The sequence below is a fragment of the Scyliorhinus torazame genome, chromosome 6 (genome assembly GCF_047496885.1).
Source record: "Scyliorhinus torazame isolate Kashiwa2021f chromosome 6, sScyTor2.1, whole genome shotgun sequence".
In the NCBI taxonomy this organism is placed as follows: domain Eukaryota; kingdom Metazoa; phylum Chordata; class Chondrichthyes; order Carcharhiniformes; family Scyliorhinidae; genus Scyliorhinus; species Scyliorhinus torazame.
This window is the reverse complement of record NC_092712.1, coordinates 76,065,343-76,089,218: the sequence shown is the minus strand read 5'-3', so window position 1 is coordinate 76,089,218 and position 23,876 is coordinate 76,065,343. Positions and strand designations below refer to the sequence as shown.

Below are 23,876 nucleotides of genomic sequence, written 5' to 3'. Positions count from 1 at the left end.
AGCTGGGTTGCTTGTTTGTTGTGAAGCAAATGTGAATTTGTGAGATTTATTGCCATGCCATGGCATGTTTGTACTTTTGCCATTGTTTTGCAGTGTGCTGTCATTGTCCTTCATGTGCAGAGTTGTACCATGTTGTACACGTTGTTGTTTCATTGTTGTTGTTTCTGTCTTGCTCACTTTCGTTGTCGTTTTTGTTGTTGTCGTTCTTGTTGTTGCTTTAGTCATGCTTGTTGTTTCTGATTTTGTTGTTTTCACTGTTGTTCTTGTAATTTTTGTTGTTGTGCTTGTAGTTTTTGATGTTGCTGTCGTTGTACTGTAGCACTTGGTGTTGTTGTTGTTGCTCTTGTTGCTGTTGCGCTCAATGAGTGTTCCGTTTGGATGATGTGAGTCATTGTCACAGTTATTGGTGTCAGTGTCCTTTGTGGTATCTGTTACATTGAGAGTTTCTTCTTGAGAATTGTGAGAATGATCTGATGTTGCATTGATGTTGGTGACATCAGTCATTTTATGGTGGATTTGATTCTTCTTTGCTTCCTTGGTACTCCTCTTCTGGAATCATTTCTGGTTCACTTGAATCATCTTTGGTTTCTTGGTGCTCCTCTTCTGGAGTCAAAATCTTCAGGATTTCTATTGACGTGGTCTCTCGGGACTCACGAGTAGCCCTCCTCTGATTATTGAGTACTTCTGTGCAGACGAGCTGAGTATGTCAGTCTCGCTGTGATCCTGCACATCCTGTATGGGAATTGTGATTTCTTCGTCACTTGTCTCACATACAGTGGGTTGACATTCAGTCTCTTCTTGTTGGTTAAATGAGCTGGGTAGACTTTCATAGTCTTCTTCTGGTGGCTCAAATAAGCTTGATAGATCTTCATGGTCTTGTTCATGCATGGCGTTCGCTATGGAGTGCTTGCTTGCTTCCATTTTTGAGTCTGTCACCGAGCTGTCTGTGGAGGCTTGCGTCACTCGGTGGAGTCCTTCATCGCTCTCTCTGTGGAGTCCTTCATCGCGCTCTCCGTGGAGTCTGTCATCGCTCTCTTTGTGGAGTCGTGCAGTGTTCTCGCTGTAGAGTCGATCTGTGCTCTCTCAACGGAGTCATTCTGTGCTCTGTGTGGCGTCATCTTCGTCTTGGGTATTGCTGTCATCCAATGTATCGACGATCTGCCATGGCACCATGGTATTGGATTCACCTACCATGAGAAGAGTCATGTTGAGCTTTTCAACCGTGTTGCTGATGCTGTGGTCAGGATCTCTGAATAACTCAGCCATGTCGGAGTAGTATTGTGTGTATTGTTCGATAGACAAATCATCTCTTTTTGTTTTGGAGTTGTTATCGTTCTCTTCATGTTCAATGAACAAATCATCTTCTTTGGTTTCGGATTTTTCATGGTGCTCTTCACTTTGGGTGGTGCAGACTGCTTGTTCCAGGGTGTTGCAAAAGTTATTTTCAACTGCTGGTGTAAGTTCGGGCATTGTTTTGTCTTTTGAAGTAAGAAAGTTGGGTTTTGCAGCTTTAAATGTCTTTTTGTTCATTTTTGTGCATTTCCCTTTGGCGTGGTCCTGGTCCTCTGATGTCATGACGCTCGTGACATCTTGCGTAGGACTCGATTGTGCATGCACAATTAGAGGTTCCTTTACTGTGCGCTTTTTGCACAACTGCGCATATGCGGCTCCTTTCTTAAGATGGCTGCCACTCAGAACTTCCAGCTTCCTCTGTTTCACCCTTGCCTCGTGGTAAGTTTTGGCGCCTCTTTTACCGATTTTGTTTTCTAAATAATGATTCTGTGTTTGTAGAGATTCAAAGTATTGATTTTGTTTTTGTTCATAAGCAAGGTCTTTTTGTACAGCAATTTCGAGTGTTAGATGCTTATTTTGTGATAGTTCATCCCTCAAATTTTTATCAGATAGCTCAGAAATTAATTGATTCATTATCACAGTGTCTCTGAAAGCAGCATAATCACAACCTTGTGGTATTAACTTAAGATTTGTAATAAAATCAGTGATGGGCCCTCCGTTTCTCTGGCATTTATGACAATTGTTAAATCTTTCCAGCATCTCACCAGACGGACTCTTAGTGTTCATCAAATTTTTTGAGTATTACTTGTATTTTGGTGTCGTCTTCACCTTCTAAGTAATTAAAGCAATTATAGATTTCTCTAGCTTCATGCCCTCCTATTGAGAGTAGTGTCACGTGAGTGTACCATTTAAGAAATGGGTGTTTAAGAAATGTACCTTTAAGAAATGGAACTGCTCATGTTACTGGAGTGATGTCAGAGTGTGGGTGGAGAGGAGCTCCACTTCAGTTTTTTTAGTTTCAGTTTGAGAAGAGCTGGGGTGTCTGTGAACTGCACTGCTGTTGATCTAAGCCATCCAAAGACGATCTATGGATCATTTGGGTGAACTCAGAATTGTAAAAAAGGTCTCAGCATTGAATATAAATCTAATGCGCTCCTGTTTGAAGGTTTGTTAAGTCTTTTGGATGGTAAAAAGGACAGCATACAGGTTATTTAGTGTTGTATTCTTTGGGATGTGTATTTGATTTACTGGCTGCTAAGATGTTCACTGTTTGTTTTAAAAAGGTTAACTTGTGTTCATAGAATAAACATTGTTTTATTTTAAAACCACTGGTCCATTTTCTGCTGTACCATACCTGTCGAGTAAGCCGTGTGCTCCCCATACCACAATCTATTAAAAGTTGTGGGTCAGGTGAACGTCATGATACACTTATGGATTCTCTAAACCCTGGCCCATAACAATTGGGGGCTCGAGGGGGATAAATGTCTATCTATTGGATTGGCTTAGTGAACTTAAAGACAGTGAGGGGTGAGCATATGGTGGTTGCTTTTCATGTGTGGTATTTTAGTTTAAGTGGGGAGTGTGTTGTGGACAATGGCTCTTTCAGAGGCTCAGAAGTTTTTCGGGGTGGAGACGGTCACACACAGTACCTTACGGACAGAGACTAAAAGTAGACTGTTAGATTTGGCAAAAAACATTGCAGTTAACAATACCTGTCAAAATGCGAAAAGATGAGGTAATTATCGCGGTTGTTAAGCATTTAAAGTTGCCTGATATAGAGTCTGACTCATTGGAAATGGCAAAAATTTAGTTGCAAATTAAACAAATGGAACATGTGAAAGAATTAAAGCAGCTTGAATACAAAAGAGAGCGAGAGGAAAAAGAAAAGGAGGGAGAAGGAGAAAAGAATGAATAGCCCTAGCAGAACAAAAAGAAAGAGGGAGATACAGATCAGGGAAAAAGATAAAGAGAGAGAGTTTGAACTCCATGAAACATGACAGTCAGTTAAAATTGGCAGACGTAAAGGGAAACGTACAGTTGGATGATAGTGATGAGGATAGTGACAAAGAGTGTCATAAAGTTGAAGGCTTGGTGGGAATCTATTTAAATATGTCCAAGCATTGCCAAGGTTGGAGAAGGTGGAAGCCTTTTTCTTTTCATTTTAGAAGGTAGCTAAACAAATGAAATGGCCACAGGACATGTGGGTATTACTGATTCAAACAAAGCTGGTAGGTAGGGCTAGTGAAGTGTTTGCATCACTACCGGAGGAGGTTTCTGGGACGTAAGAGGAGGTGAAAAAATCCATCTTAGGTGCATATGAACTAGTGCCTGAAGCCTACAGACAAAGGTTTAGAAATTTAAGGAAAGAATTTGGTCAAACATACATGGAGTTTGAAAGGATCAAACAGAGTAATTTTGATAGGTGGATAAGGGCTTTGAAAATAGATCAAACGTATGAAGCTCTCTGAGAAATTATAATTTTGGAGGAGTTTAAAAATGCAATTCCTGATGTAGTGAGAACTCATGTGGAAGAACAGAGGGTTAAAACTGCGAGATTAGCAGCAGAAATGGCAGATGATTATGAATTAGTTCATAAATCAAAGCTTGGTTTCCGACATCAGTTTCAGCCTGTGAGGGATAGAAACTGGGGACATGAGAAATACTCAAGTGTAACGGTAAAGGTGATCTGATGGGAGATAATGAGAGTGTACCTCAGATTAAAAAAGAAATCCAGGAGGGTGGAAGAGACATGAAAAGTTTAAAATATTTTCACTGTAATAAACTAGGCCATGTAATGTCACAGTGTTGGTAGTTGAAGAAAAGCACTGGGAAGGCTGATGTGGTAAAACAGGATAAGACAGTGGGGTTTGTTAAAGTGGTAAAGGAAAGCCCAAGTGAAGCGAAGGAAGTGCAAAAGATTGTACAGCCTGATCAAGATTGATTGATAAGAAGGTGCCAGATGTCTTTAAAGAATTTACTTGTGTGGGTAAAGTTTACTCATATGTATCAGGAGGAGCAGGTAAAGAAGTCACAATTTTAAGAGATATGGGAGCTAGTCAATCTTTAATGGTAAGAGATGAGGAGTTATGTAGTTTGGGAAGAATGTTGCCAGAAAAGGTGGTAATACATGGAATTCAGGGTGAGATGAGTAGCATTCCATTATATAAGGTATGGTTGGAAAGTCCAGTGAAGAGTGGTGAAGTGGTAGTAGGAGTAATAGAGAAATTATCTTGTCCAGGAATATCTTGGGTAATGATATAGCTGGATTGCAAGTGGGAGTGATGCCTGTCGTGTTGGGTGTTCCGATACACAAACGAACCAACACGGTTGTGGATGGTACAACTCTGTTTTATTATTCTGTACAATAATAACTATTAACTTCTGGCTGTGGTTCGTACTTCACCAGCTAACATGTGGACCCAGTCCTAGCACTATCTTTGTGAGGCACTCAGCACATGGTGTATGTCGGAGTGGCACGCTGTGAGCTCTGTGCTCTGAGCTATCTCCTGGTAGAATGAGCGGGAACTGTGGTGTTCACTGTTTTATAGTGCGTGTGCTCTCACTGGTGATTGGCTGTGATGTTGTGTGTGTGTTGGTTGGTCCATCTACCTGTCCATCAGTGTGTGTGTGTGATTGCACCATGATATGTTAATATGGATATCATGACAATGCCTACTGTGGTTGATAAGTCAGTGGAAAATCAGGCAACTGAAGTGTTGAAGGACGAATATCCTGGGATTTTTCCAGATTGTGTAGTAACAAGGCCGCAAAGTCACAGGTTAAGACAAGAGGAGAAATCAAAGAGTGAAGATGAAGTTGAAGTTCAATTATCAGAAACGATTTTTGATCAGATGGTTGAAAAAGAACAAGAACAGGTGGAGTACGAGGCGGATATTTTTAGTTCAGGAAAATTGTCGGAGTTACAACAAAAAGATATAGAAATAAAACGGATGTATCAGAAAGCATACACGGAAGAGGAATCTGCATGCATACCAGAGTGTTATTACCATAAAAGTGATGTCTTGATGAGAAAATGGAGATCTTTGCATATGCAGGCGGATGAAAAGTGGACAGAAGTTCATCAAGTAGTATTGCCGGTAGGGTATAGAAAGGAGGTGTTGCGGAGTTGCACATGAAGTACCAGTGGCAGGTCATTTGGGGATAAGGAAAACTCAAGCTAAAATCCAGAAATATTTTTATTGGCCTGGACTACATAAAAATATAGTTAAATTTTATCAATCATGTCACACATGTCAAGTGATAGGGAAACCTCAAGCAGGGATAAAACCAGCGCCCTTAATACCCATTCCAGCACTTGAGGAACCTTTTACAAGGGTCCTAATCGATTGTGTAGGACCGCTTCCTAAAACAAAAAGTGGGAATCAATATCTTTTGACTATAATGGATGTGTCTACTAGGTTTCCAGAGGCCATTCCAGTACATAATATTACAGCTAAAAAGATTGTGGAGGAGTTACTTAAATTCTTTAATAGATATGGACTACCCACAGAAATACAACCGGATCAAGGATCAAATTTTACCTCCAGTTATTCAAGGAAGTAATGGATAGTTTAGGAATGAAACAATTTAAATCAACTGCGTACCATCCAGAATCGCAGGGAGCGTTAGAAAGGTGGCAACAGACATTAAAGACCATGTTGAAGGCGTATTGTCAAGATTATCCAGAGGATTGGGATAAAGGAATTCCATTCGTACTGTTTGCAATTAGGGATGCTCCTAATGAGTCAAAAAATGTAGTCCTTTTGAACTAATTTTTGGTCATGAGGTAAGAGGACCACTTAAATTGATTAAGGAAAAATTGGTGAGTGAGAAATCAGAACGTACATTATTGGATTACATGTCAAATTTTAGCGGGAATGATTAAATAGAGCAGGTGAATTGGCTAGATAACATTTGAAAGTTGCACAAAATGTGATGAAACGGGTCGCGGACAAGAAATCCAAAGTTCGTAGTTTTGCCTGTGGAGATAAAGTTTTAGTATTGTTACCAGTGGTGGGTGAACCTTTAAAAGCTAGATTTTGTGGACCTTATCAGATTGAAAGGAAACTAAGTGAGGCGAATTATGTGGTAAAAACACCAGATAGAAGGAAGAATCAACGTGTGTGTCATGTGAATATGCTTAAAAGGTACTTTGAAACGAAGGAGAGAAAAAGGAGGTTTTAATGATTCTAACTCAAAGTGACGAACCAAATCCAATGACTGTGATTTCGACATAGCTCAAATTAAATTGGAAAATGAGGATGTTCTTAAAAATTGGGATAAATTGTTGAGTTAATCTTCCAGAGGAAAAACAAACTGACCTGAAAGAGTTATTGATGTCACATGGGCAAGTTTGTGGAGGTAAATTGGGAAGTACTAAAATGGCTATACATAATGTAGATGTGGGAAATGCTGTCCCAATCAAACAACATCCATATAGACTTAACCCTTTAAAATTGGCACAGGTGAACAAAGAGATTGAGAGTATGCTTAAAAATGGCATAATTGAAGTGGGTTGCAGCCAATGGAGCTCACCCATAGTGATGGTGCCTAAACCAGACGGTACCCAACGGTTGTGTGGGGACTATAGAAAGGTTAATGCAGTTACAAGATCGGACTCTTATTCTATCCCACGTTTGGAGGATTGCATTGAGAAAGTGGGACAATCAGTTTTTATCAAACTGGATTTACTTAAAGGTTACTGGCAAGTACCTTTATCAGAAAGGGCAAAGGACATTTCAGCTTTTGTGACTCGAGATGGTATATAGCAAGTTATGCCATTTGGCATGAAAAACTCCCCAGCTACATTTCAACGGTTAACTAACAAAGTCGTTTCAGGATTACCCAATTGTGCGGTATACATCGACGATCTGGTAATTTTCAGCCAGACATTGAAAGAACAGTTAACACATCTGATGGAGTTATTCGATCGACTTCAGGAGGCGGGTTTGGTGATAAACCTAGCCAAAAGTGAATTTGGAAAAGCCCGAATCACTTTCCTCGAGGAGTTTTCGAAACCCTCAAGACGACGGGAAATAATGCGATTTCTTGGCACGAGTGGATTTGATCGAACATTTGTGAAAATATTTTGTAGCATGATTGCTCCACTGATGGACTTGCTTAAGAAATGTCGAAAAGTTCAATGGACAGCGGACTTTCAACAGGTATTTTTGACTGCCTGAAATCTGAGATCACCAACGCTCCTGTGTTGGAGAATTGCAAGGCACTCTTATGATCAGATTGAACTAAATTATCTGACTTTAAAGAGAAATGCCGAGGCGTGGAGAAATGGATGGATCGTGCAGAGACCTTCTTGTGCAAAGAGACTGTTAATCAAGACAAATTTCAGTTGGAGGAAAAAGGGAAAAAATGGACTATATTATTGTACCTGTTTGCATGTGTTGTTTTTTTGAAACAAAAAGTATATTTACTGTGTGCATTTCTTAAGGATGGTGAAAAGGTGAAAAATGAAACCATCTTGAAGTTGATGGTTTATTTGTTTTTCTTGGGGGGAGGGGGGGGGGGGAGAGAAAGAGGTGTCACTTGAGAGTACCCTTTAAGAAATGGGTGTTTAAGAAATGGGTGTTTAAGAAATGGAACTGCTCATGTTACTGGAGTGATGTCAGAGTGTGGGTGGAGCTGAGCTCCACTTCTGCTTTTTTAGTTTCAGTTTGATAAGAGCTGGGGTGTCTGTGAGCTGCACTGCTGTTGATCTAAGAAATGAAATGAGTCGTCCCAGGAAGGCTGAAGTAAAAGGCACAAGAACCAGAATCTGAACAAGATGCTATTCACTGAAGTTAAGGGAAGGATCAGTGAGCGGCTCCCAGTTAAAAGACAGAGCTGCAAAGTGCAGACCTTGAGAGGTCGGCTAGTGAGAAGCCAGACATCAGAAGTAATCCTAAGGTTGGGGACTTCAATACAGTCTGTGAAGTAGTAGTCTTCTGTTAGCATGGCTGGATGCCCAAGAGATTGCATGGAAGCTTGAATGCAAGTGGTGATCCATGACAAAACAACATAGAGAGGTTGAAATCCTAGATGTGGATCTTTGGTGAAGGTATCTGAGAAAAAGTGTTGCTTGGGAGAAGATTACAAAGTGTAGCCTTCTAGAATAGCGATTGATAACCCTCATGAGACCAGTTGGCTCAGTGTGACAAGCATCTGGGGGTTGGATGAAAAAATCCACAGCAGTTGCTTTGGGTGGCACCTGTCACTTGGTTTCAAAAATCTGTTGAGTTTGGCAACATTTTGCCTATTGGTTTACATGGACTGTGCACTTATTGAGAACATTTGAGTACAAGGTAAATTGTAACTTGTGTTATCCTTTCAAATCTGTGGCAATAAAAGGTTATTATTATAACTGTAAAGGTATAGTTGGGTTTAAGGAGTAAGTGGATTATAGTTAATATTTTCTTGCTTAATAAATGTTCCATTACTTTGATAAAAGTTAATTGGCAGGCCCGTATTCATCCACGACGCAAAACAAAAATAAAAGTTACAATCTACTGAACTGGAATCTTAACAGTTTGCCAAAGGTTTTCAATGAGTAGATGATGTCATAATGCATTTTGCATCAAGCCATATTCCAGCAAATGAGCAGGCAATCTAGTTTAATCCCAGGGTAGTAGTAAAGAAGTTATGCACTCACAGTAGATACATAACTTTAGGAAATGGTATACTGATCTTGGAGGGGGTGCAGTACAGATTTAAATGGATTAAAATATGACGGCAACTTTCAAAAATTTGATTGTATGCCCTTTAGTGTACAAAGTTGTGTGATGATCTAATGAAGTATTTAGAGTGCTTAAAGGATTCAGTACGGTAGATATAGAGAAATAAATTCATCTGTGGGAAATCCAGAAGTTGGCATTTTAAAATTAAGAGTCAGATGATTTTGTAGTTAAAAAAGGAACCACGTCTTCACACAAAATGTAGTGGGAATCTGTAACTCTCTTGCCTTCAAAAAGCTGCTGATGCAAGGACAACTGAATTTTGAGGACCAACACCCATAGCTTTTTGTTAGGCAAGTGTGCTAAAGGATAAAGTGCAAAGACATCGAAATCAGGTGGAGGTACAGATTAAACTGAGGGGCATAATGACTGTCTGCCATTGCTATATACTTACTGAATATGACTTTGCCAAATTTTAGTTTTAGACTGCTTTTTTGCACCTCCGATTATAGAAGATTAATACAGAATATAGCTAAAATTTCAGTGTAATTGGAAGCACTTACCTTGTACACACCCTTGAACTCTTCTGTGACAGCAAAGATAGGCTGAATATTATTCTCACTAAGTTTCTGTACCAAATGAGCAATGGATGGGTAATCCTATTGACAAAATTTCAGAAATACAAGTAATTTGACACTGGCAGAACATTAAATATTTTACACAAATTATTCTAAAGGCAGGCTGAATAACTAGCAAAAACTCAATAACTAATAAAAACTCAATAACTAATAAAAACTAAATAACTATGTAAAATCTAAATAACACTCCCAGGACCCATACTGCCAAGATCAAATGGCAAACTTACAAAATGATCACTCATGGTGTAGAGACCCTCCATATTGAGATGGCAATTCCCATCATTTGGTAGAACAATGCCACCTAGTTTACCATCTCCAGCAAAGTGAAATCCTGCATCTGTAGAGAACACGAGCAATCGAGTGACATTTCTCCAGCCAATTCTTTCCTATGAGAGACAAAATTATTAAGTGATGTCCCAAATTACTTGCGTAATGCTGTTCAGAATAGATTTACTTTGGAAAAAGAAACGTGATGGAAACAAAGAGCCCATAAGAAAGTAACACGAGCATGCTAAACTAAAGGACAGCACGGTGAAAATATAGTGGAAAAGCTTAAGCTTTCAAGTATAGAAAACAGTCAAGGAGGTCAAAATGCATAATAACATTAAATGCGCAGATGGTATATAAATGAAAGTTAGAACTAGAAGAAATAAATTAACGAGTGAAAATAGATTCAGAACAATTGAATACAATCTTCGGAATAATGAAGTGAGCTAAGGGACACAGAATACTGGAATCATTCAAAATACTAATTGAATATAATTATCACTTACCCCACAGACAGCCACCTGCATTATGGCATCAAAACCACCTTCTGGAGAGTCCAGGTTTCCAGAAATAGTTTGGTTGCTTACAAGTTCATTGAATTTTGATCCATCATTGGTCAATGATAGGACATTTTTGTAGCTGAACGGGCTTGTACATACTTCACCATTTGTGCAAGGATTTTTCCTTTTGGCTGGGGTTGTGCTGATGTAAGGCATTACAGTCTTATCCACGAAAGAGCCAAATCCTAAATAAGAACAGGTTTTTCACAAGATGAAGTGCTGTCTCTGTTAAATGCAAAGCATGAGAAAATGAACATAAATAAAAGATCATTTTTACCAATTCTGAAATCAGAAGTTATCTTCCCCATTTCAATTTGCAACGCTGTTCCCAACTTCTTCACATTTTCCAAATCATCCTTCATAGAAAAAGAGAGGTCCATAAGATAATAGAGATCAATGGGATAGTCTTCAGCTCTCTTAAAATACAGTGGAAAGGTTTGTGGCTCTCCTGGGAAAAGTAAAATCCAGTGTTAGAAATGGACATATGAAATGTAATCCACAAGTTTTATATTGTTCAGGAAAATTTCTCTCGGGCCTCCGAATAGCACTTAAGCTTTATATCGTGTGAATTGTGAATGATTGAATATTACAAATACTGCTTTCTTCGTTCTATGAAAACAGTCCACAGAAGAAAGAATTCACACAGGGTAATGACATATCCAAGATGTTTGCATCCTTGCATCGATGCTTTAAGTAATTTTAATCATTACAATGCCGTACACACAAAGCCTAGTTCCGAATTACATCTTTATTCTTAGATCAGACATGGGCACCAAAGTAAGCATGGCACTGTGGCACAATGGTTAGCATTGCTGCCTCACATAACCAAGAACACGGATTCAATTCAGGCCTCGGGTGACTATCTGCATGGACTTTACACTCTCTCCCAGTATCTGCATGGGTTTCTTCCGGGTGCTCCGGTTTCCTCCCACAGTCCAAAGATGTGCAGGTTTGGTGGATTGGCCATGCTAAAATTGCTCTTTCAGAGGGCCAGTGCAGACTTGATGGGCCAAATGGCCTCCTTTTGCACTGTAGGATTCTATGATTCTATTAAGACGGCACCAAGACAAAGTGACAATCCACAAAAAATGAAAGACGGTTAAACTCAACAGCGCCTACCAGCAAAACAAAGCAATTAGAGCAGTAATATGAGTGGTATATGGTGAAGAGTTAAGACTATAAGAGATATAGGAGCAAAATTAAGCCATTTGACCCACTGATACATGCTGAATTTAGGGATTTAAGAAATAAACTAAAAAGTAGGACCTCAAAAGGTAGTAATCTCGGGATTGCTACCAGTGCCACGTGCTAGTCAGAGTAGGAATGACGGGATGAATGCATGGCTTGAGAGATGGTGCAGGAGGGAGGGATTCAGAGCGTTGGTACATTGGAACCGGTTCTGGGGGAGGTGGGACCATTCTAAATCGGATGGTCTACACCTGGGCAGGACTGGAACCAATGTCCTATGGGGGTTGTTTGCTACCGCTGTTGGGGAGGGTTTAAACTAATGTGGCAGGGGGGTGGGAACCAATGCAGGAAGTCAGAGGGTAGTAAAGAAGGGGCAGAAAGAAAAGCTAGTAAGGAGAAAAGTGGAAGGCAGAGAAACAGATTGAACTGCCTAGTATGGCAGAGGAGTGAGAACCAGAGCAGTAGGTCAGTGGGAGAATTAACTGAGGGTGAGTTACAGACTAAGGCTAGTAAAATTAAGTGGAAGAGCAGGCAGGGAGTGGTTGGTCAACGCAGTGGGGCTGGTGGGAAGAAGTGCATTAGTTTCAATGCGAGGAGTTTTTCAGGTAAAACAGATGAACTGAGCTTGGATTAGTACGTGGAATTATGATTTTGTTGCTATTAAAAAACTTGTTTGAAAGAGGAACAGGATTGGCAACTAAACATTCCAGGATTTAGATGCTTCAAGCAGGATAGATGGGGATGCAAAAGGGATGGGGAGGTGCAATACTCGTTAAGGAGAATATCACAGCTGTGCTGAGGACATCTTGGAGGGTTCAGGCAGCGAGGCAATAAGAGTAGGACTCAAGAATAAGAAGGGTGTTGTCATAATGTTGGGGGTTTACTACAGACCTCCTAACAGCCAGAGGGAGATAGAGGAGCAGATATGCAGACATATCTTGGAAAGATGCATAAACAATAGGGTTGTTGTGGTGGATCATTTTAACTTTCCCGATATTGACTGGGACATACTTACTGCTAGAGGCATCGATGGAGCAGAATTTGTAAGGAGCGTCCAGGAGGGTTTCTTGAAACAATAAGCAAATACCCTCACTCGGGAAGGGGCCATACCATGGGCAGCACGGTAGCACAAGTGGATAGCACTGTTGCTTCACAGCGCAAGGGTCCCAGGTTCAATTCTCTGCTTGGTCACTGTCTGTGCGGAGTCTGCACATTCGCCCCGTGTGCGCATGGGTTTCCTCCGGGTGCTCCGGTTTCCTCCCACAGTCCAAAGACGTGCAGGTTAGGTGGATTGGCCATGATAAATTGCCCTTAGTGACCAAAAAGGTCAGGAGGGGTTAATGGGTTACGGGAATAGTTGGAAGTGAGGGCTTAAGTGGGTCGGTGCAGACTCGATGGGCCGAATGGCCTCCTTCCGCACTGTATGTTCTATGAACGTACAAATTCATACACCTAGTGCTGGGGAATGAGCCCGGCCAGGTGATTGAAGTTTCAGTAGATCATCATTTCAGGAACAGTGATCATAATTCTGTAAGTTTTAAGCTGCTTAGGGAAACGGACAAGAGTGGTCCTCAGGTGAAGGTGTTAGACTGGGGGAAGGCTATTTACAACAGCATTAGGCAAGATCTGGAGAGTGTTGACTGGCCGAGGCTGTTTGAGGGAAAATCAACATCCAGCATGTGGGAGGCTTTCAAATGTCAGTCGAGTAGAATTCAGGACCTGCATGAACCTGTGAGGACAAAAGATAAGGGTGGCAAATGTAGGGAACCCTGGATAACGAGGGCTATTATAAACCTTGTCAAGTAGAAAAAGAAAGCATTCGCAAGGTCTAAAAGTCTTAGGACAGATGAAACCCTTGAAGAATAAAAAGCAAGTAAGTAGGAACTTGAGGTAGGAGTTAGGAAGGCTAAAAAGGGATCATGAAATGTTGTTGGCAAACAGAATGAAGGAAAATCCTAAGGCGATTTATACATATGCAAAGAGCAAGAGGGTAGCCAGAGAAAAGGGTTGGTCCATTCAAGGATATTGGAGGGAGGAATCTATGTATGGAACCAGAGGAAATGGGAGAGATACTAAATGAATACCCTTGCCTGAGTATTCACCAAAGAGAAGGACTTGATGGATGAGGAGTGGAGAGTAGCCAATGTTGTTCCATTGTTTAAGAAGGCCAACAGGGATAATCCTGGAAATTATAGGCTGATGAGCCTTACGTCAGTGGTAGGGAAATTATTGGAAAAGATTCTTAGAGATAGGATTTACTCACATTTGGAAACAAAGGAACTTATTAGTGATGGCCAGCATGGTTTTGTGAAGGGGAGGTCATGCCTCATTAATTTGATCGAGTGGCAAAGATGATAGATGAGGGGAAGGCAGTAGATGTTGCATACATGGACTTCAGCAAAACCTTTGACAAGGTACCTGATGGTAGACTGGTACAAAAGGTGAAGTCACATGAGATCAGAGGAGAGCTGGCAAGTAGGATACAGAACTGGCTTGGGCACAGAAGACAAGAGGGTAGCAGTAGAAGGGTGCTTTTCTGAATGGAAGGCTGTGACTAGCGGCGTTCCACAGGGATCAATTCTGGGGGCTTTGTTGTTTGTGGTGTATATAAATGATTTGGAAGAAAATGTAGCTGGTCTGATTAGTAAGTTCGCAGACGACACAAAAATTGGTGCAGTGGCAGATAGTATTGAGGATTGTCAGAGGATAAGGCATGACATAGATAGGTTGGGCAGAGAAATGGCAGATGAAGTTTAATCCAGACAAGTGTGAGGTAATGCACTTTGGAAGGTCCAATGCATGTAGAAATTACACAATAAATGGTAGAACTCTTGCGAGCACTGGCAGGCAGAGAGATCTGGGCGTGCATGTCCACCGATCACTGAAAGTGGCAATGTATGTGGATAAGGTGGTCAAGAAGGCAAAAGGCATGCTGGCCTTCATCGGTCAGGGCATTGAATATAAAAATTGGCAAGTCATGTTGCAGCTGTACAGGACCTTAGTTAGGCCCTATTTGGAATATTGTGTACAATTCTGGTCGCCACACTACCATAAGGGGTACAGAAGCGGTTTACTAGGATGCTCCCTGGTATGGAGGGCATTAGCTATGATGAGAGGTTAGATAAACTCAGTCTGTTCTCACTGGAACAACGGTGATTGAAAGGCGACCTGATAAAGGTCTACAAGATTATGAGTGGCATGGACCGAATGGATAGTCAGATGCTCTTTCCTGGGGTAGGAGAGTAAAGTACTAGGGGACATATGTTTAAAGTGCGTGGGGAAAAGTTTAGAACAGATGTGTGAGGCAAGTTTTTTTTTTTTGTTTGTTTACACAGAGGGTGGTAAATATATGGAGCACGCTGCCTGGGGAGGCAGTGGGAGCAGGTACGATAGCGGCATTTGAGGGGCATCTAGACAAATATATGAATAGGGTGGGAAAGGAAGGATACGGACTCCGTAAGTGCATACGGTTTTAGTTTAGGCAGGTACTTTGGTCGGCGCAGGCTTGGAAGGATGAAGGGCCTGTGCCTTTGCTGTATTGTTCTTTTGATTCTGCTCTGCCATTCAATCATGGCTGATATGTTCCTCATCCCCATTCTCCTGCCTGTTCCCCATAACCCTGATCCCTTTATTAATCAAGAAATCCCCATATTCATCAAGAGCACCATATTTGCGCTTGAGGTGCTGTTACCGACAGTGCTACAGACAAAGAGCTGGAACGTGGAATTAGACAGAATAGTTATTTCTTAGATCATAAGAACTAGGATCAGGAGTAGGCAATTTAGCTTCTCGAAGCTGCTCCACCGTTCAATACAATCATGGCTGGTCTCATCATGGCCTCAATTCCAACGTCCTGCTCATTCTCTGTAATCCTTCATTAATTAAAAATGTCTAACGCCTCCTTAAATTTACTCACTGTCCCAGCATCCACTCTGGAGTAGCGAATTCCAGATTCACGACCCTTTGGGAGAAGTAGTTTCTTCTCATCTCTGTTTGAAATTTTCTACCCCTTACCCTGAGACTCTCGTTCGAGAATATCCCACAAGGGGAAGCATCTGCTCCACATGTACTTTATCCATAGCTTTTATCATTTTATATACCTCAATTTGTTCTCCCCTCATTGTTTTAAACTCTTGAGAGTATAGGCCAATCTCTCTGCATAAGACAAATTCTTACAAAGAGAGAAAGACATCTCTGGAATCAATCTAGTGAACCTCCTCTCAACTGCCTCCAATGCAACTACGTCTTTCCTCAAATAAGGGGACCAAAAATGTGCACAGTACTCCAGGTGCAGTCTCACCAATGCTTTGTTCAGTTGTAATAATATTCTTTTATCTTTATACTTTATTCCTTTAGCTATAAGTGTCAACATTCCATTTGTTTCCTGTGGCCAACTCTTCGTTAAAAACTAAAAGCTAGTCTATGCACAACACGGTGATGCTTTGTAGCAGCATTGAGGACACCATTTTGGTCAGATATTAAATCAAGGCCTCACTCTTCAAAGAGAATAATGGCAAGTTTTCATCATGTTCTCTCCCCCTTAATCATCATTACCAAATTGATCATTTATCATCCTTGTTGTTTATGGGAACTTGCAGTATATAAATTGATTGCTGCACGGATTATAAAATAACTTCAAGATTAATGAACTAGCCGGAAGTAAAATAATTGTCTACTTTAAATTTATATTTTAAAAAATCTCGCCCTCTTACTGATCAATTTGGCTACTCCCCTAGCCCTCGCCCCATAGCATGTATGGTACGTCTGTCTCACCCAGCCCATCATTACTAGTCTGTCCTTCTCCCTCCGGTGTGTCTCCTGTAGGTAGATTATGTCAGCCTTCAGACTTCTCAAGTGGGCGACGACTCTGGATCTTTTCACTGGGCTGTTAAGTCCCCTTACATTCCAGGTAACAATCCTGGTGGGGGGTTTCTGACCCCCCCCCCCCCACCCAGTCCTGTGGGATTAACCATACTTACCTGGTGGATGCCCTCCTGCACTCCCCTTTGCTAGGGGGCCATCCAAAATAGCCGCACTCGCCGCTATCACCATGAGGTTGGGCCCCAGTGCTCCCAGTGTGTAAGCCACGTGGGTGCGCCCCTGCACTCTGGGGTCTTCGTTTGCCCAGGGGCTCTCCAAAGCAGCTGCTTGCAGCGCCATCTTGGCTCCTCGGCCTGTTCCATGCACGCTGAGGCCTGTGCCCGTCTCGCTGCCAACCCTTTCCTGTCTTTCTGCACCTTTTCTGTTCTGTGAGACCCCCTCCCTGTTCTTTTCTTCCTCCCCCCCCCCCCCCCCCGTATTCTCCCCCCTTTCAGTCTCTCTCACCACCACCACCCCCCCCCCCCCCCCCCCCCCCCCCCCCCCCCCCGACGCTCTCTCCGCCCGGAGAGATGTGCCGCAGCCCCCCTTACCTCCCTTCTTCCCGTGCTAGCCCTCCCTGCGAGTACGGTGGTTCCCCTCCCTGGGCTGGTCTCGCCCTGTCCCAAATCGGTCTGTCTTTCTCTGTTCCCTTCATCTCCCCCTCACCTGTTTCTCTTATCCTCTCCCCATTCTCTGTCATCCAAGAACGAGGTAGCACAGTCCTTCTCAAACACAGAGTCTGTACAATTAGTCTTGGTCCCATTTCGTCCTCCGCTTTCCGTCCTTTTCCCTCGCGCTGCATTTTTTTCTTTCTCCAGGTTGTTCGTTCACACAAACTCTTCAGCCTCCGCTGGGGTACCGAAGTAGTGCTCTTTTCTCTTGTACGTTATCCAGAGTCTGACCAGGAACAACATGCAGAACCTCACCCCGTTCTTGTAGAGTGCCGATTTTGCCTTATTAACTTCTTTATTTCAAGGTCAGCCCAAATGTCCTGATGCACCCTAATTCTGTGTCCCTCCAATGAGCACGACTTTGTCTTGTTGGGCCCACCTCATGATCTTTTCCCGGTCCTGGCACTAGTGCAGCTTCGCGATTATCGCTCTTGGCTGCTCCCCAGTTTTGGTTTGGTCGGAGCAACCAGTGTGCCCTATCGAATTCTGGGGAGCTGGGGAAGCTGTCTCTCCTGATTAAGCTGTCCAGCATTTGGGTGATGTAATCCATTGAGTCCCTTCCCTCAATACCCTCTGGCAATCCCAAGATACGGACATTCTGTCGCCGGGACCCATTTTCCTGGTCCTCGACCTTCCCCTTCAAGTTCCCTTGGGCCGCCACCAACCTCTTCACTTCATTCTCCAGTCACAATCCTGCCACTCTGGTCGGTTGATGCCTTTTCCAGGTCCAGGATAGTCTTTTCCTGGGCTTCCAACATCCTTCCCAGGCCGTCTATCATGCGTTAGAGGGCAGCCATTATTTCTGTCACCACCTCTTTCACCACATCCTGGAACTCCATTTTAATTGCCTCCCTCATGGCGGTCAGTTCCTTTTTTAGGAATGTCTTCCATCCACCCCCTGGTCTGGCGGGAGGCGTCGCTGCCTGCTCTTGTCCCACCGTTCAGGTCACCGGTCACCCCCTCTCTTGGTTCGCCGGGTCAACCGCCATGTCTTGTGGGTCCGCTGGTCCATACGCTCATTGCTCTTACCCCTTTCTACCGCTTCTGCCTTCTCACCAGCCCTTTGTGATACCGTTTGGCAGCATCTTCCCTCCTACTTCTTCGCTTTTAATACCTTCTGGGCTTAGAGGAGTTTTGGGTGGCTTTTTGAGCCAAAAATCCTAGGAAATTCCGTATTTTGGGTCCCATTGGGAGGATGGCCACCTGATGAGCGTCCGCTCAGCATATCACTGCCACCGGGAGTCCTCATAAATCAAACCGATCTAACATCTGTATACTCAAATTTTATCAGAGACTACCATAATAATGAATATCTTGACCTTGCAGGAAGTCTCATTATCATATTTTCTACCAACAGTGGATAGCAAGATAATCTGTTTACTGTATAGACACCTAACAGGCTGGTTGATAAACATAATCTAAAGAATTTAAAGATACAAGATGTCCAGATATTCATATCCCAAACAGAGAACTGGTCATAACCAAAGTAGTGGTGAACAGTAGTTTTTCATCCTGGTGGAAAGGTTGTTGTTATGAGGACCCCGGCTTTTCTTGATATCTATTAATGATGAACTTTGCAGATAACACAAAACTTAGAAGTATTGTGAACTGTGAGGAGGATAGTGTTAAACGTCAAAAGGACATAGACGGGGCTGGTGGAATGGACGGATAACGGCAGATGACATTTAACGTAAAGAGCTGTCAAGTGATTCATTTTGGTGGTAAAACAAGGGGAGGCACGTTTTTTTTAAAAAAGGGTTCAATTTTAATGGGATGCAGGGGCAGAGGTACCTGGAGTCCATGAGCTCACTTCATTGAAGGTGGAAGATTAAGTTGAGAAAGTGGTTCACAAAGTGTTCCTGGGCTTACAAATGGGGATATGGAGTACAAAAGCAAGGAAATTATGATAAACCCATATAAAACATTGGTGCAGTCTCAACTGGAGTATTGTTCTGAGCCCCATGCTTTAAGAAGGATGTGAAAGCAATAGAGAGGGTTCAAAAAAAATGTTGGAGATAAGAAACTTCAATTAGTTGAAGCTGGAGCTGTTCTCTTTGCAGAAAATATTATGAGGAGATTTGATAGTGGTGTTAAAAATTACGAGAGGTCAGAACAGAAAAGACAGGGATAGACTGTTCCTGTTGGCGGAAGCATCAAGAACCAGAGGACACTGATTTAAAGTGAGCGAAGTAACAGCAAAATTACTAATTTGTTTTTCAAAACGCAGTGAGTGGTTAGGACCTGGAATGCACTGCCTGAACATGTGCAGTGGAGGCAGATTAACTCGAGAACTTCAAAAGAAAATTGGATAATCTGAAATGAAAACATTTGCAGGGCTACGGGGTAAAGGCAGGGAATGAGACTAGTTATTTTTTTCAGATAATTGCCACAGGCATGATGAGCAGAATGGCCTACTATGCTGTAGCCGTTCTTTGATAACATCAATGGTTAAATTCCTTCTCTTTGGCATTGAATCATACAAACTTTACATATGCTCTCACAGGCACGAACACACAATATACCTGGTATTTACAGAAGCTAATCATTTTGTCCATTCCCATTTTTACGTTTCAAACATTTATCCACTTCTCTTTTAAAGGTTATATATTCTGTAAAATGTAAATAACGCCACAGTCCCAGAGGACTTTCCCCTTTGAGGATTGACTGGTGGTGATTTAACCTGAAGGTCACTACACCTCAGGCGGGGGGCAAGGTTGAGAAAGCAGGGCCTTGATGAATAACCTCAGCTGGTATGGGAATTGAACCCGCGCTGTTGGCATCTCTCTGCATCACAAACCAGCTGTCCAGCCAATGAGCTATTCTACTGTCACCGTTAATAGCATACAAGCCTAAAATATCTTAGTTAAGAAAATATGAACATTTGGATTACTTCAGATCACAGAGTTACATAAAAATTGCAGTAGGTTTCCGGAATCTAATATTGATCCTGAGGAACAATGAAAGAAAAAGAAAATTAAAGTAGGAGGGATCCTCACGCAGCAGAAAAACTAGGAAGCTGTAGTCAGAAGCCACTGCCTAAAAGTAGCATACTACAGGTGTTTTGAATATCAAGGTGCAGAGCAAAATGTGGACAGTTTTGAGATAGAAAAAGTAGCTTATGGTAATGGTGCTGTTGAGATGTTTATCAATTTGCTGCAATATGCTCAAGTATGCCATTCAGAGGAAGAGGCAGTTTACATGTCAATAGTCCTATGGCTGGGTCCGCACAATGCAGTGTTACTGGGTGCTCGATGGTGATGGATTTGATGATGGTGCAAAATCAGTTCTGAACACCCAATGAAGCTTGGTGCCCAACCACTTCACTTTGTCACAATTTCTTTTTGGCATAAATTTGAAGGGTTCAGAGGCCTTAATTTGCAGCAATGCATACAAAACAAAAATCAGATTCTACCCTACACCAAGTAACAAAACCAAAGAAATACCTGATCGCAATTTCAGGGTTAGCTTCTGTGGCCGAATCTGTGTAATGTCTTTCAGCTCTACCTTTTCACCACTTGTACGGCCAGTAAGTTGTTTATTAGCATCTACGTGTTGTGAACCTTTGGGATTTTCAATATCTTTTTCACATCCTCTCGTGATTAATGATTCTATGTCATCGCACCGTGCAGAGTTTGGCTCTCCCTGCTGCAAGAACCCCTACAAAAAACAAAGGCAAGTTCAAACGCTTGAGATGTAGATTAAGATTAAAACAAACCGTATTTTTTTTACTCCTAACCTAATTTAGAACCAGTTATTTCCTGTCATTTGATGCCATTACCATGCTTAAATCACACTGCAGATGTAAACTCGAGGCAGAGTCAGCAGTTACTTCTTCATTTGGACCTACCTACATAGACTTTTCTTATCAAGACTGCCCATTGTAAATCTGAACAAGTCACAGCTGAGATTCTGTTCGACTGTGATGCCCAACCACTTTAGCACCTCAGCATTATTCTCTCCTGTATCCATCACCTAGTCTCTCAACATTAAGCATTTCAATTTGGATTTTGCTTGAACCCCAGAAGTCACAGGTTTTCTGCTCTAACTGGTGCCTCAGCCATTAAAGAAAAATCAGTTGATTGGGTATAGTAAGAATGAAGCTGCAACATTTCCTGCAGCAGCACACTATTTCTCCTTCAGCCAGCCAAACAGGCAAGCTCAGAGATCTATGCTTTTCCAATTGTCAATACTTTCAACTTCCCTCACCTTAAGGCTACATGTGGGTGCGGAGGTATATATAAAAATATTCTAGTCTACCTGTAGTTAGAAATTGGTTTTCTACCCCCAAGTCCTGCGTCATAAGAGTTCACCATATTTGCAACGAGGACAAACTCTGTCTGAAGCATGGGGTTTGATATGTAAGCTAGCAAGAACACAAAAAAGTTACCCTACCCGATAACTAGAGTGGTCCCTTGAAAGACAATATGAATTTGATCTTCCGATTAATGTCTGGGCATTAGAAATAATTCTGATTGCTGGCAACTGTCAATTGCACAGGTTTGCGGGGAGGTGGCAGAATGTGACTACTTGCTGAAATGTTGGATATCTCCCCTTCAGTGCTACATTAGGCCAGGGGAAATTGTGTGACTGAATAGTCATTCATTGCACACATAAGCATTCTGGTTTGGTCACAGGCGGTTTGCTCCTCTTAGAGAAATGTTTTTTGTTGCCCCGAGTACACCATTAACATAAACAAATGCAATGTGCATATGTTCCATATGGGCAATTATTTGCCATGAAATTGGAAAAACATTTAATCTACTTGACAATGTGGCATCCTTCAAACTTCAGCAAGTTAAACATCTGTGCAGGGCACATTCAACATTTACGATTTGAAAGTTGAAATTATTTTGGTTCAATTTTCTGCTTAAAGTTGAAAATCTGGTCTATTAAGCAAAAAAAATATTTTCATGATCAGGACCTCTGATGGAAGGAAAGGAGGCATAGACTAACCGTATTGAACAAATTACCTGGCCTAACCTTGCAATATTCTCTTCAAGACCTGACAGGATATTTTATTACCTCAACATGTCTCAAAGTGCATCACAGGTAATTAAGTAGTTATGAAGTCTAGTCACTATTATAATGTAGGGAAAACACAGCCAGGTCTCAAACAGAAAGATACAGGCTCCTCCTCTTCCACATCCCACCTCCACTTTTGAGCCCATGTCTTTACTGAAAAGCTCCATATTTTTCTCTCAGTTTTCCATTAATTCCTAATCACCTGTTTCTGTATCTCTCTTTCAAATTTGTTCTATGTGGGGGGTTTCAAGACCCAGCTTTGCCTTTTGTCCTCAGAGTCATGCAGCATAGAAAGGCCCTTCAGCCCATCGCGTCTGCGTCAGTGGACACCAGCCTAAACCATCTGAAGCCTCTGCCTCTCCTTTAGTAGCGCCTTCTCAGGCACCACCGAATATCTCTGGCCCACTCTCAGAATGTTCTCCATCAACTTCAGCCTCTCAGCCCACTCTGCTCTCTCTCCGTGCGCCTGAATAGTTATAAATTCTCCCCTTACCACCGCTTTCAGCGCCTCCCACAGCGTGGAGGCAGAAGCGTCCCTGGTATTATTCAGTGCCACGTAATGGATGGCCACCCTCACTCTCTCACAAACCCCCAAACCGTTAATAATCCCACATCCAACCTTCACTGCGGCCGCTGAGCCTCCCCCTGTACCACCCGCAAATCCACCCAGTACGCCGTGTGGTCAGAGTGGAGTTAATGAATTCTCCGATCCAACCACCACCGACACAACAACACCTCGTCTAACTCAAAGAAATCAATCCGGAGTACACCCAGTGCACATGCAAGAAGTACAACCGCCACGGGTCCGTGTCAAGCTGCTGCCTCTTACTCGTTACACTCGTCTGGTAAGCCATAAATTGGCTCCACCAATGGAGTACTGTAATTCTTCAGTGCTCATGCACCACACCGCAGCAAACAGCTCCTAAATCAGGTGGGAAAGGACCAAGAAATTCCACCTCTACCGGGAGCCACCAAATGTGCGACCACTCACTCCCTGACCACCACCGGAAGTCTTATTGTATGCCTTCTTTTTTTTTATATAAATGTTTTTTATTGGATTTTTGAACAGAGTATATTTGCCATTGTGTACACAGGATATGTATATAAGTAGGCATCTGTTTGTGCCAGAGAGACAATTCCGGAGGGCACTCCTCGAATGGGTCTGATGCCGGTGTTGCCCCTTGCTTCTCCCGGGTGGATTTTGCCGCCGTTGTCTTCTCGTGCACACTACCGCTTCAGCCGGCCCTCCCATCCTCCGCCTGTATTCTCCTTTTTCTCTGTTCCTGTGGATGTCAAGTTAGTTAACGTTTCCCTGTCTCCTCTCTCTCTCTCTCTCTCTTCCCCCCCCCCCTACCTCCCTGGCTCTCCTCTATTGTTCCCTGTCACTCTTACTCTTCTCCCCCCCCGCCCCCCCCCCCCTCCTCCCCCCCCCCCCCGTGGTTCGCCTTTCCTTCTTCTTAGGATTGAGCTGTGTCCACCCCCCTCCCCCTGTCTATCTCTCCCTCTCATGCTTTGGCTCCTTTCCCCTGGTTCTTGGCCACCTGGCTATTCTTCGGCTTGTTTGTTGGCCACAAACAAGCCCCGGAACAATTGGGTGAATGGCTCCCATGTTCTGTGGAAACCGTCGTCTGACCCTCGGATGGCGAATTTGATTTTCTCCTTCGTATGCCTGCTTAACCACTGTATCCACCTGCTCTGCTACCTTAAAGG

General features: G+C 42.5%; 1 protein-coding gene across 4 annotated transcripts in view; it reads right to left on the bottom strand.

Annotated features, from left to right (window-relative positions):
• The window catches only part of LOC140424847 (integrin beta-1-like), a 169,610-nt gene that overhangs the window by 63,813 nt on the left and 81,921 nt on the right, over positions 1 to 23,876 (bottom strand). For all 4 annotated transcript variants that reach the window (XM_072508341.1, XM_072508340.1, XM_072508339.1 and 1 more), the window contains exons 4-8: positions 20,588 to 20,801; positions 10,703 to 10,873; positions 10,372 to 10,610; positions 9,826 to 9,984; positions 9,524 to 9,619 (exon numbers count right to left, since the gene is read on the bottom strand). In XM_072508341.1, coding sequence (XP_072364442.1) covers positions 9,524 to 9,619; positions 9,826 to 9,984; positions 10,372 to 10,610; positions 10,703 to 10,873; positions 20,588 to 20,801 — 879 coding nt within the window. The remainder of the gene's footprint in view (positions 1 to 9,523; positions 9,620 to 9,825; positions 9,985 to 10,371; positions 10,611 to 10,702; positions 10,874 to 20,587; positions 20,802 to 23,876) is intronic.